Below are 14,934 nucleotides of genomic sequence, written 5' to 3' on the forward strand. Positions count from 1 at the left end.
AATCTTTATATAATTGTGGAAATGAAATATATGTTAACCTCAACTATTTTACTACTTTACAAATTTGGTATTAGAGCTTTAATGCCAAAATGGGGTCATTTGAGGAGGAGATGAAAAAAAAGCCCCCAATTTTTCAGATTACAAGTTCTCGTAAAATGTATTCAATTGTTAATATGTTTTCAACAAATATCAAACTTTTTGTTGGTTGCTCTAAGGTTTGCTTATAACCAATATTTCTACATTTCACAATAATCTTACTTTTAATAAATACAGATTTGTTATAATGGCAATCATGCATTTATTTTGTTTATTTTTTGATTAAAGAAATTTTAGATATTTCCCTTATTTTCACTGCCAACAGTATTTGCTATTCATAGCTGTTCTGTCTTCAATAAAGTCTATCAAAGTGTAAAACTAGATGGGTATTTTTCTTTCTTTTAAAATGGAACGGTCTTTCATTATGCAGTATTCTTAGGTGAATTCTCTTGTTTAAGAAGCCAGAATACAAGAGAGTGCTATATTAGTGTATTATTCTCACAACAAACAAGCACTGTTCTGTTGCTACCTGCTTGGCCATTGTTTCTGATTGTGTGTGCTTTGCAGTGGTATTTGGATGGTTTCCTGCTCTCTGCCAGCACAAAAAGGCATTTCTGTTACAATGGCCCCTAACCACACAATGACGGCATTAAGGATTTATGTGGAGGTTTCATTATTTTCTCCTCTTTTGTTCCTTCCAGGATGTCTTCCAAGCGACCAGCCTCTCCGTATGGGGAAGCAGATGGAGAGGTAGCCATGGTGACAAGCAGACAGAAAGTGGAGGAAGAGGAGAGTGACGGCCTCCCAGCCTTTCACCTTCCCTTGCATGTGAGTTTTCCCAACAAGCCTCACTCAGAGGAATTTCAGCCAGTTTCTCTGCTGACGCAAGAGGCTTGTGGCCATAGGACTCCCACTTCTCAGCACAGTACAATGGTAGGTTTCTCATGGTCTGTTGTGCCTACACTCACTTTTGGACCAGTCTGCTACTCAATGAGTTGGACTTTAGTCCTTTGTTTTATAATTATCATCTGCTTTATAACCATACCCAAGATTCATTCCTAACATCTTAGAATTCTTTATAAGTAAATTGATGGCAGTAGGGAGTATAAGATAGCCCCCTTTTAGGGATTTCCTTTTTATTTTTCAAAAATTCTGCTCTCGAAACAAAATTCAATTAGCAGGAAAAAACATATAAAATATAAGAATAATATTAAAGTAATACATTGAAAAATAACCAGCATGAAAAGTGAATGTCATTATAATTATATTTGTGATAAAAAGTTTTTCCAAATAGTTACAATATAGTCTGAACCTTTCTACAATAATAGCGTTTATGTTTTTAATTTTTTTAATTTACCAGGTTGGTCTCCAGTGTTCTTTACAGTGCTGGGAAAAATACAGACACATTGCATAAAACAGTATATTTTTATAATATGATATCATTCATGTATAACTCAGCCCCGTTCACTCTGTTTTGACAATTCATTAATTCCCTGCTGCATCCTATCTAGAATTTGAAACTCAGGATAATTTAACTGGCTCCTAATCCTGGCATATAGATTACCACAGAAGTTTAGGGAACTGTGCTTTCATGGATGAGAGAAAAAAAGGCAGCCTAGCCTCTTTGGCTGAAGTTTAAAGAGCAGAAACGCATACACATAAGACTTTTAGCCCCTTCTTAGGAATTTAAATACATTTGTCAGCATGTTGGCAAGGTAGAGGGACACTTACCTGTCAGTATTGCTGCCCTTGCCTTGACAACATGACTGCGGTGTGTAGATATCACAGTTTCATGCTGCCTCTTCCTCTCCTCTCCTCCTGCAAAGTTACCAGTGCTGTTAATTTGAAACAGTTTATACCAACAGAAATGTTTCATCACACAGTCTCATACCTTAAAAGACAGCTCTGAGTCTGTTAAATCCTTTTTTTCCCCTTTCTTTAGTAAATTATTACATATGCCAAATATGCTCAGTACTGAAATAAACCCACTTGTTCAAGTAACCACATTACTGCATGCAGAATTAAATCAATAGGAAGGTCAGATATTTTCTAGTAGCTATGCAGTAGAACCTACTCTTTGATATTCACATTAACCATTTAACATTTTATTCCTAAAGGTTACAATTTCTCTGGTTATTTTTATGCCAAGATTTCCCCACCAACAATAATGTTTTAGCTAGCATTTATCTAGCTATAGTGTTTTAAGCATGTTATCTATAGTAACTCTAATCTTCATAAATGTTCAGTGAGGCAGTATTATCCCATTTTACAGATAAGGAAACTGAGGCACAGCGAAGTTAATTACCATTCCTGATCACAGCTCATAAGTGGGAGAACCAGGCTTTCTGGTACAGTTGGCTTTGCAGTGCAGGCTTACTAACATGCTTAGAAGCTCTTCACAGAACACAGGCATGTGTTATGTTTCTCATTATCACTTATTTGAGAAGTTAAATTACACTATCCACCATACCTCCGTTCTTCCCTGCTGTAAGTATAAGCAGTGGTACAACTTTTGGTCCCCTTCAAAAATATTAAAATAGGAAAAGAAAGGAGAAAACTGGTAGTGTACAGCTCATGGGGTCAGGAAGGCAAATGCATGACTTTGCGCCTCTGTGCAGGCCTTTTCCCTCTCAGTGTTAGGACTACTGCCTTCTCTCAGGGGGTACCCTCCCTGCTGATAGTGCTCTTTGGTTTGGTCTTCCTAACAGTGCTAGGAACACAACCATGCATATTTGAAGGGGTGAATATAAATAGATACAGCCAGAGGAATACCACAAAGATAAAGGGGAAATTACTTTAAGTATACACAAGGAAGTGTATGAGAGAAGTATGTTACATTACATACTGTAGTTGGCTTGAGGGGATGCTTGATGCATGAAGGTCCTTTGTGAAATAAAGCCATTCTATTTGTAATAGAGAATTTACTTAAAGGAAAGACTACTATGAACTGCTACTGTGTACCAAGTTTTTTGTTGGACTGTGGAAGTAGTTAGAATAAGATGCAATTCCTGGCCTCAAGCAGCTTCATCTAGAGCAGCAGTTTGTAACCAGGGCCTGTGGATCGTCTGGACATAATTGGAGAATTCTGTGTATGCAGACATGTGAGCAGGATTGCATTTTCATCAGATTGCAAGTAGATCTGTAACCCAAAAAGGCCTGCTGTTCTAGGAGTTCATACAGTATGAATACAAATGATGTGACTTCGTTTTAGTGACATCAGCACTGATATTTTCTCTTACTCTCATTCTGACAGGTTTCTAAATTTGTTTCTGCCTCAAATGTTTCTTGGTTCCAACAGCCTTTCATCTCTTTAGCAGACAGTTGGAAGATCCTCCTGTATGATCTCGTTTTCAGCCTGTCCTCCTTTTCAGTCTTTCTTTCAACTTCTGCTGGACTTGTTTTCCTGAAAAATCAGTTAGACTATTTATCCCACTTTGGAAGTTATTGTGTATCTTTGTTGCTTATAGGATTTTATCTACAGTTCTTCATCTTAGAATATAGCCTAGTACCAAAGTCCAGTTTTCATCTTCTACCACATCCTGATGTGGACCCGGTATTTCCATCCTGCCAAGTCTTTCATACATGTTCATAAATATATACTAGGTGAACTTTGAATGTCACAGCTTTTTTTCTCCCCCTACCTGAAAAAAGATCTCCCTTTTGGTGTTTTACCTTTTCAGTGAATTGTGTTTCCCCTACAAGACTGAATTCTAAAACTGTTTATTCTTAGATGCTCTCACTGACTTCCCAAGGCAGAAAATAGTTACTGCATTACTCTTTTATCTGTAAGACTTGTTTAAATCTTTCTCATTGCGTATATTATAATTTGCATAATTTTATGTCTGCTTTTCTTTCTACTGTTTTTCTCCTTGAAAGTACAGGAGTATGGGTACTTGGATGGGAGAGGTGATGTGGTGACCCACATATGAGGAGGAGTGAATCCATTCCCCTAAATCATATTTAGTGTAATAAGCCTATGATACCCCAGTAAAGAAAAAAAGGTACGTTATAATAGCCATGATATATTCGGCTGTTAAGCTGATTAAACATTTTACCCATTCATCAACATGATTGAATATATTTGTACAATTGTTATTCAACACAAATACCTTCCCCAACCCCCCTAGATACAAGGGCATTGTAATAGTCACATCGCAGATTCTTCTATTGTTGTAGGAAAATACATTTTTTTTCCTGTATGGTAACTTTGAAAACAGGGAGAATGGGTCATGGACTTTGTATCATAGAGTTCAGCATAAGAAAAAAATGTTTCCAGATTTCATTTCCTCTTTATGTGTGATATTCATACACCACTCTTAAGAGATATTGGGAAATCTAGGTTTGTATTGCCCGCAAAGTTTAGAAAAAGTAAAACTGATGGTTAATCCCTGTAATACTGACTAAATTTCAGAGTGAACTTTTCAGTGTAAAACTTAACTTGGAAAGTATTTCCTGAGATAAATGTCCTCCACACTTTTTGAGAATTTAGGGCCCTTCATATTCAGAGTTTGCAAGAGTTAAGGTTAGGAATTGGGTCAGATAGGGATGTAATTCTTTCCGAAGTTGTGTGTATTCCCTTAATATTTTATTTTTTAAAAATTTTTTCAAAGATTTTATTTATTTTTATACAAGAACTAGGATACAGGCCAGAGGCATGGGAGGGTGAGAGGATTCACCAGAGACAGAGTGGGGAGCAGAACAGGCAGACAGAATGAAAGCACTGCTGAGGGGAGCAGTGGGCAAGACAGGAGAGGTCTGCCTTGCCATGTGGGTATTTCCCTGACCAGCCAGCAATCAAACCCACACTGCAGAGGCTACAGACAGCTTCATAGCGCTGCACTCAACCTGCTGCACCACTGGGGAGGCCCACTCTTAATATTTTAAAGAAATTAAGTGCCTAACTAAGAGGAACCCCCCAAAAGTTGTCCAGTGTTAGTAATACTGTAAATTCATCTATTCTTGAAAGATTTTACTCACTGTTTAGAGTGCACTATAGATAAACTGAGGCAGATTTTATACACACTCACACACACACAATACTATCAGATTTCTAATCAATTAAAGGTCCAGTCACCAGTAGTTGTAAGTATGAGAAAGACTGATTCTATTGATCTTTCTCGGAAGCACTCATAATTGTACCAAGCGATTAATAGCAACATATGATTCATGTGTAATAAAAAGTGAAGAGCAAGGTTGGCAAGGCTGATTCAGACATGAGTGGAAAGGTGACCTGAAGCTTCAGATCTGCCCTTCTTGACCCACTCCCCTTTTTTAAACCTCATTTGGAAGCTGAAACTTCATCTTTCCAAAACCAGCAAGAATTGCTGTAATTTATGGCCATTTTAAATAATGGTTTTGTTATAGATGGGTTTATTTACATAGGACTATCCAGAGCATGTCCTCTCTTCAGTCAGTGAGTGAGGGGATAGTTTAAGTCTGAAGAGAACCAGGTGGCAGCATTGCAGGCAGCCAGGGGACTCTGTGGTGGCCATTTTGGTTCTCATTTTCTGTCTGGTTGCTTGCTACTTCTGTGGGTTAGATTGTTGTTGCTCTAGTGTCAAATGTGATGTGAAATGAAAGTCTTGACCACCTGTTGTTACTGAATAATCACTTGTCTTTTTTTTTTTTTTAACAAAAACTGTACTCTTACCTCAGCCCAACTTTCTTTTGGCTCCTTAAGTTTCTCTTGAGTTGAGTGAACAGTTTTGTATAACAGGAGAATGGCGAGTTCCTAAGATTGATTTTTAAAATATATAACTATTCCAACAATGCAGTATTTTTACTTAAAAATATTTGGAATAGCTGGATTTTATATCCAGTAAAAACTGCATTTGTATTTTTTAAACATTTGAAGAGTCTCTTGAATTTGGAAGTAGGATGTTATAGTGTATTTTATTGTTTGTAATGATAACATTTTCCTGGAATTTTTATGCACTCTGAGTATATACTGTGTTGAAGTCAGTAATTTGATGTATCTTGATGTTGGTGTGTTTAAAGACTTCAGAGACACTGGTTATCCTAAAGCAACATTCCATGTGAGTAAATTTCTTCCTGAAGTCTATCAAAAGAAGAAAAGAGAATCTTTTTAAATTGATCTAAGAGGTTGAGCAGATAATGGAACACCAGTTTATGAAAACCCAACTTTAAATGCTGAAAGAGTTCATTCAGTACACACAACAGAGTGAGGCATTTATTTGCTAAGGCTCGGTGTCAACTCTTGGGATTCTTTATGTACCCAAAATAAGTTTAATTGTAATTATTATAGCTGTGTCTTGAAATATTCTTTATGTAAGTTTTGCCAATCTAACAGCCATTAGTAATGTATTTTTGCTCTTTGACTAGGATAATGTTATGTGTAAAGTACTGTGCAGAAAATTTATGAAGGAAAAGAGAAAAAATTAAGTGTTATTTAAAAATAAGTCATGGAATAGGAGCTTAATTATGGTATGGTAAAGATTCCTACTTTTACATGATGATTTTTATAAGGTTTTAAGTTTCTGATTACCTTTGTACACCAAACTTAGCATAAGTTATTGTGATGGTATAATACACACTGTTGATAATACCAGTGCAGTTATTGTGCCAGTTCTAATAATGAGAATTTCATTGTGTAGGGAAAGCAGTCTCCTACACTCTAGACAAAAGTGTAATTACTTTTGAACGATGTGGAATGTGCTCAGTTTAATAGCATGGAGAATAGATTCAGAAAGATCCAGATAAAGTAAGCTTGGAAACCACATGTGCAGTGTGGCAGTATCAGGTTATGATAGAAGGCAGTGTAATTCTGCGTACGCATACCCGATTTCACACAGTTTATCTATAAACTGTGTCTGTAAGAGATAGGCTTGCTTATCTGAACAAGGCCAATTCAATTGAAACAAGGTGAAAATGGTGACAAGTTTGTATTTTTTTTATGGTAAATTGATGTTTATCATGCAATGAAATCACAGTGTTACGAACATTATTTGGTGTATGTTGTCATGAAATGCCATATGAAGCTGTTTATCTAGCTACAGTCTCAGGCTTGTGTTTGAATGCAGTAGTTCATTCTTTGTAATTACATTGTTTCTGAAAATTGCCCTAAGGGATAGTAGAAATTGGGGGCATGTGAAAAACAGTCAGTTGGGGTCCAGCATAGCCATGGGGTAAGTGAAGATTTTTCTGTTGCCATACAGTTCCATTCCATATGTGGGGGAAGGTCTAATATTAAATGAAAACTTGATTCATGTGTCCATAATATTTGAAATAATGTTGAGTTTGAAGTTAAGTGGGCCTTAAGAAATTAATGAATGTGCTCTTAGATGGAGATAGAGTGCTATGAGGAAGTTGTGAGCTAGCACACTTAATGAGGGTATACTTTTAGCACCCCCAAACAGTACTGTTTAGTGAGAGGGAACACATAGGACTTTTAAAGATGATGAGAGGGGGGAAATGTGTTTGCTTAAGAAGAGTTAGATTGTTTTACTGGCTTTCATTTAATAGGGAGTGTTGTGGGATGAGTAAACTCAGTTATCTGCAGATTTACCTATTAACATAGATAGGCCAATTGTTAATGAGCAGATTGAGGGGTACCCTAGGGCCCCCAAACCTACTCTAAATGGGTTCTGCCATTCCACCATATAAGTGTGTAAGACCTTCAATGGAAAGGAACTTTAATACAATTGGTGTGCAATAGAAAGACAATTACTGTGTCATAAAGAGAAGAGAAGGAATATAGTTAAAATAGTTTTCCCACGAAACACCAAAAGTTACCCATCTCCTCATGGGTAAATGCCCAGCCAACAGGATTGGTTCAAAGTGGGGCCACTGAGGCCCAAAAGCTTGCCACAAGTGTAAGGTACTTTCTGGCGGGGACCCATAGTGAAAAGGGCAGAAAGGGCTTGGCAAGTCTGGAAGGAAAAGAGCAAAATCAAAATGCAAGTCTAGATAAAGGCTGCCATTGTCAGCTTCTCCGTGGCCCTCTCACCCACGTCTTTGTCTCTTTCAAGTGTTTCTTTTAATGTCCCCCAAGTTTCTGGTACAAGTTTAAGGTTGAGAGGCAAACGTGTCTTCACATATCTCTCTGCTCCTGGTGCCTCCTCCTGTCTTCTTCTTGCCTCTCCTTCTGCCCAGCTCATCCTTCCTTGGGTGGGGCTGGGAACCTAAAACCTGCTCTTCCTCTGGATATCACACTGTTACAGAATGACTGAGAACTCACCTAGCCCTTCATGAGGCTTTTGTGTGTAGTGTGGAGGTTAAAATAAGCACAAAGTCACCATAATATTACATAAAATAGGAGAACACTGATACAGACTAGCAAATGCCAAGGAGATTTACAGTTGACTATATCTCATTTGTTGAGATCAAAATAGATTATTTGAAAAATTTTTCTCACGACGAATACTAGGTGCCAAGACAATAAAAATATATGTACATTGGAACAATTACCCAATGCAAGGCCTTATACCCAATAATAGTTTGCTTTGCTATAACTATTTTTTCCCAGAAGAAATAACTAAGAAAAAAAAAAAAGCAAGTTAAAAAAACACTTAAGACAAAGTGCACTGTAAATGTCTTCCTATAAAATGTGAGGAAGTTAGTAAGATACATGCCTAATACCAATAGTAATAAAAACAACTACTTAGATTATTGGGATTTTACCGGTTTGCTTTCTATATCTGAGTGACCACCTACAGTGAAGTGAGAAGAATGAGGGAATATTTGGCTGGGATACCAAAAATAGCAAGGACACTAGAAGACTGGGCTGGAAAGCCACTGGAATGGTGTTCCCGATTTTGTAGAGTGGCTAGGGAGTCACCTTTATCTTCTGTCTTATTCTCAGACCCACTTACTATGATCTTTTGTATTGTCACTTAAAAATAATGAAAAGTTTGAAAACCACCAATGTAGCCTTTAACCTGAGGGACTGGTTGAAGACCCCACACCTTTGAGCTCGGGGGAAGCTTCCTTCTTACTTATACACGTTGTTTCCTGGCCATTTGCCAGACCTTCCTGTATTCAGCCTAGGATTCTTTTACTGTGTATGTGACTAGTAAAGATCACTTGGTTTTATGATAACGTTTTCTCCGTCTTTTAGTAAACAGGGAGGGTGTAGGTTATTCACAAAACTACTTACTTGGGAATAAAAAAGAACCCGATGTTCTTTTTTTTTTTTTTTTTTTGGAAATTGTTTTTAGTGAATGCAGATGTCTGGGACTTAGTGCTTCTGTGAATCCCTCTATGCTGTTTATGTACCTATTACTAACTTCCATTTAAAATTATTTGACACCCTCTGCCATGGTTTTCATTCATTTCTTTAATGGTTTCTTTAACTCAGTTAATTCCTTTTTGTATACGTATTTTGTTCCTAAATTTGACATTTTATAGAGACTGGTAAAAATAAGAAATAGGGAAAGGAGAGGTCATTTACATGTCTAGGAAGTGATACTGATATCAGTATCACTTAATATATGAGTAACACTTATAATGCATTTGTCATTATATCTTATTCTATATTTATAAAGGGCAATCACCTAAAAATATCCAAAAGAAATTAATTTCGCAGTGTTGGTGCCTGATTTCTAGGAATTGGAATAAAATATCTCAGTTGCCGAGGCCTGAAAATATTTCAGATACTATGTACACTACATTTCCTCTTGTCCATGTCAGCCAGACACAACTACCCACTGTATCTGAGACAAAGGGGAAGTCAGTTTCATGTAGCACCTTCTTTAAAAGGCACATCCATTAGCACTTAATTAGGATCTTAAAGTGTAGTCATAAAAATAAGAAATAAGGAAATACTGGAATTTCATTAGAATTTCTTTTTCTCATGTATTTTAGTAGTTAGTCTCATAGAATTTTTTTTCTTTTAAAGATATAGACGAATATCTGGATTGGGGGGTAAGTTTCAAAAAAGAAAGGACTTCTATAATGTAGAAAATCTAATAGGAAGATCAGAGGAAAAAAGCATTTTGAGGAAAAATGATTCTTTAAGAAGTGAGCAGTTGAATTCAGAATACTTAGAACACCATTGGTGCCACATCAGGTGCATTTAAATGCTTACAGTGTAGGGTCTCCCTGGTGGTACAGGGGTGAAAGTCTCAGTGCTATCAAGCTATCGCCACACCAGCCACAGCAGCATGAGTTTGATCCCTGGCCAGGAGGCTAACCCTCTTGACATAGCAGACCTCTCCTGTTTCTCCTGCTGCTCCCCTCAGCAGTGTATTTCAGTGGATCCCCATGTTCTGCTCCCCATTCTGTCCCTGGTGAATCCTCTCACACCCCACACCACTGGCCTGCACCCCAGTTTTTGTATACATAAGTAAATAAATCTGTAAAAATAAAATAAAAGCTTTCAGTGTATTTAAATCTTGTACTTCCCATAGCACCTGCTATATGCCCTTAATTTGTGCTGGCATTAAACTGGAGTTAAAACTGATTTCATGACAATATTTAAATGTGCTACCAATCTTGTTCATCTTGTACCTACCCCTCCCCTATTTTATGTATTAGAAGGTATATTTTATTTTCTATTCTACAGGATTGGGGGTGGGGGTGGGAGTGGTTCTTTATATTTAAAAATGGAAATAAATATAAACCTAACTGAGGTTGACAATTGTAGTCAGTTCCTTTGTTTACCTATCTAGTCTGTACAAAGGCAAAATGCTTTATAAAAATTGTCCCAAAGAACATTTTTAGGAATGACCGTTGTAAGCAGATGAAGTACGACTCTGAGGAGAGCAGCCTTGGCCTGCTCTGTGACACTGACGTCACATGATAAAATTAGTGAACACACGTGACTGGGTTTTGTGTCTTATTTAGTCAAGGCTACTTCTGTGTCCACAGAGCAAACAGTGTTATCATTATATAGAGAAGCAATGTTTACTTCAGTGACTCTTCTTAGCTCCTAAAATCCAGGCTGTCTTGAGATAAAAGTTAATCTTGTTGGTCGATATCCTTAAATGAGAAAATAATATTAAGAGTTAACAAAAATTCTTACATGGAGGTAAGCTATGCAAGGGGGAGGGGATATAACTTCAAAGGTATCGTTAAGTAACTTTATATGTTTTTATAAATATAAAATAGGTGCTATGTAAAACAAAACCTCATGAGTGGCAGAAAATGTTATAACAACTTGCAGTATTATACTTAATAATGTATTAACCTGGTAACCACCTCTCCTGCTACTACTGGACCCTTCTCTCTGTGTAAACGTGGGTGTCCTGGTGAAGGGAAGAGTGCTAGGCTGTCACTAGCATCCATCTTTAGGCTTTGTGGCAGTGGCTGGCATGCTCTGCTCACGAGGGACATAGGCCTCTTGTAGCAGCACATGCTTCTTATATATCTGAGATTCTGATTTCCCCAGAGTCATCAGTAGAACATAAGAAACAATTTTGAAAGTCTTGTGTGAATTTTTTGTACTGCCTATCTACAGTCTGATAGTTGCAATTCAAATATGTGAGATTTCAAATAGTCGATGCTCTTTAGAATACGGTACCCAATAATGACAACAACAACAAAAAAATCATCGTAATATTTCAAGTGTCTTTATGTACTAGTAACCCTTCATTTGTAATCTCAGTCAATTATATGTTAACCCAGTAAGTTGGGCAACTGTGATCAACTCAATTTACAGATGGAGGAGCATCTTGAATAGTTCAAGTCATTTACATACTAAGTCAGGGATAGTTTGTTTTCATGACTTCACAACCCAAGCACTTACTAACTGTGCTCACTACCTGTCCCCTTATTAAACAAACAGAATTATTTTTATAGCTTACTGGAATTATTTCAAATTAATTTAGAATACAGTTGGAAAAATGTTGCCTGATTATTCTTCCTTAACTTATAGATAACTTGATTTTTTAATCTTTTTGTTTGGCTTTAAGTGGACCAAGATATTTGACTATTTTCAAAGGTGTATTAGAAGTTCAGCAGAGACAGTTGGGCAATATATGGGATTTCAAGGGATTATTTGCTGCATTTTCATATAAATATTAGTATTAGTCTGTGCTTTGGCTGTGTGACGTTGGTATAGCACAGTGATTTAGCACGTGGCAGCTGGTGACACAATTAGTAAATTCCATGTCCTTCTATTTGATACCAGTATGGGTATTTGAAAAATTATGCAAATTTTCTGTTCCTCAGTTTGCCATGTGTAAAATGAGGACAATAACAGTAACATAAAGGGTGTTTAATATTTAAAGAAGTCAACATACATAGATCACTCTGTTGTCTGGAATAGAGCAGGAACATAGTAAATGTTGGTCATGTTTAAATAACCTTTAATAATTTAGGTGATATAAAATTATAAAGCTCTTCATGAAATAGATGGTGTCCTGTGGAGAAATGCAAAATAAATGGAAGGCAGGAAACTTAATGTAGATTAAGAATAAAGAACATGGAAGATAAAAATAGAAAATACCTGATTGGTTGGGGCCGCATATTCAAATTTTTTTGGGCTGTCAAAACCAGAGTTGGACTAGTGTTTGGTGAATAACTGACTGAATATATGTTTCTGGTCCAGTTTGTATTTACAAGGGCACCCAAGTTTTTTAAGTTTGGGTTTGCTGATGTGATTCTCTAGACAGGAGTGGCTCATTTGTTATTAGCTAATTAAGTCCTTAAGGAAATGTTTAAGTTCTGTGATGTAGGAGAAAAAGGATACATTATGTTTAGCCTGATACCTTAAATTCTTAGACATTTAAGCAACCTACAAGAAAATCTTAAACTTAGGGAGAGTCACTTTTGAAATGAGAAATCCAATAGAATTCTCAGTATCTTGTTGCTAAAAGCATTTTGGTGGTATTTTTAACTATTAAAAAGGGAGATCATACATCGATTGTGAGATACTGTCTCTAAGTGAATTATTTATGATAGATTCACTTATAAACATTCATTGGCAGCCAAATTTTTTGCTTGATGTTAGTAAGGCTGTCAGTGCTGCCTCCCCGCACCCCACCCCACCCCCACCACCACCATCACCACCACCACCACCACCACCACCTACGCAACAAAAATCTCCCTAAGCCAAGTCAGAACTGCATTATGATAAGATTACGAGATGTAGAATGAGGTGGCAAGGAGCCTAATGTTGCCCTTGCAGTGCCTGGATTCCAGTCATAACTCCACATTTTATGAGGTGTGATCTTGTTTAACTTTTATGGCATCTTTCTGTGCCTTCTTTTCTCATGTGAAAATGAGGATAATAATAGAACCTCCCAAACACAAAAGAGATTGTGAGGTTAGATTATAGAATTCTCATAAATGGCTTTGAACCATGCCTGGCATATGACAAGCATGAAATAGATGCTGTAGTTCCTGAATAAGTTTGTTTTCTGTTGACTAATTGCTATTAACTACCAGAACAAAAGACTGTTTTCTTTGGGATTCCCTCTAGTCTCCTTTCCTTTTAGTAACCAGGAGAAATATCACCCACTTTACCCTCCCATTTTAAGTGGTTCATTAGTCTTACCAGTGAGCTCTGTCATTGTGTTTGGATGTAATTCACCTTGAAATTGAGATGCGAACTCATTAAAAGGAGAAAGTTCTGTGCCCCCCTGTTCAGCACTGTTTTACTATAGTTTGGCTCAGTGACTGACACACAGGAAATACCTCAAAATAGTTGAATGAGTGAAGGTCTCCAAATCTTTTTCTCATTGAAGACACTCAGATTGTGCCTTTTCTTATCTGTATATCCAGATAATGAAACTTAATGCATAGCTGATACAATGATTACATAAAATATTTATGGGCCTCCCCTAGTGGCACAGGTGGTTGAGCGCCACACTGTGAAGCTGTCCACAGCCTCTGCTGCACCAGTTCGATCCTGGTGGGCTGGCGAGGGTCCCATATGGCGTGGCAGACCTCTCCTGTCTTGCCTGCTGCTCCCCTCAGCAGTGTATTTCAGTCAGTCTGCCTGTTCTGTTCCCTGCTCTGTCTGGTGAATCCTCTCACCCTCCCATGCATCTGGCCTGTACCCCAGTTCTTGTGTAAATAAATAAATAAATCTTTAAAAATATTTATCTTGCACATTGTTTGTCAGATAGTTGGTACTCAGTTAATGTGAGTTTCCTTCAGTCCAGGTACTCTTCCAATCACACATAGAACATCAGCACATTCTTCATACATCGTGCTCTTCATACATTGTGTTGCCAAAAGAAAGCAACATCGGCACAACACAAAACGGCAAAAATGTTTTGGAAGAGAATATATTTACAATCTGCTTAAGTTTTCTTTCATGAACATCCTAAAGATTGCATGATGGTTCTTTCTTCGGACATTGTTAGTGAGGCTCCTGTTTATGACTCTGCTTTTAAGAACATTTTAACTTTTACTTTTTCTTTTTCTTTTTTTTTTATATTGCACTGCATTCTCAGATTCTCACTTGAGTTCAGGAAGTCTTAGAGTTACTGTGAGAGATTTGTTTTTTAATATTGTGTTTATTGCATTTTATTCCTTTGCTTTCATTTCTATTTTACCCATCAGGGAAACTTGATGTCATGGAAAAAGGATGTGATACAGTTAATATGCACATCACAAATGACTTTTTGTGACATAATAGCTCTGGCTCATAGGAAATCTGACATGTGTCTAAAATTGACATACCTAACTAAAATATGTGTAATCTAGCTGTTCATTCTTGATGATTACACATATATGTCTGCCTTCGTTTTAACAGATAAAACTTTGACTTGTGACTTTTCTGGTTTGCTTGATATGATCTTTTTTATTCCCCTTCATATCAACTTGCCCCTGTTCACTTTATATCCTCTTCAGTGATTCTACAGTTATTTTTGTTTTACATAGATAGTAACATGTTTTTCCTCCTTTTTTACATATGGTGTTTTTGCTTCATGCAGAGAGAACCACACAGATGACAGTTTTTAAAAATCCAAATTTTATTCGGCTTTACAT

General features: G+C 36.9%; 1 protein-coding gene across 6 annotated transcripts in view; it reads left to right on the forward strand.

Annotated features, from left to right (window-relative positions):
- SOX5 (SRY-box transcription factor 5) overlaps positions 1-14,934 on the forward strand; it is a gene marked incomplete at both ends in the record, with an annotated part of 392,519 nt that overhangs the window by 56,999 nt on the left and 320,586 nt on the right. For 3 of the 6 annotated variants that reach the window (XM_084256237.1, XM_084256240.1, XM_084256238.1), the window contains one exon: positions 738-969. In XM_084256237.1, the coding sequence (XP_084112363.1) occupies positions 738-969 (232 nt within the window). Of the gene's footprint in view, positions 1-737; positions 970-14,934 lie in introns of those variants that run through there. The other 3 variants (XM_084256239.1, XM_084256241.1, XM_084256242.1) reach the window with 2 other exon arrangements.

This window comes from Talpa europaea (assembly GCF_964194135.1).
Source record: "Talpa europaea genome assembly, chromosome: 15".
In the NCBI taxonomy this organism is placed as follows: Eukaryota; Metazoa; Chordata; class Mammalia; order Eulipotyphla; family Talpidae; genus Talpa; species Talpa europaea.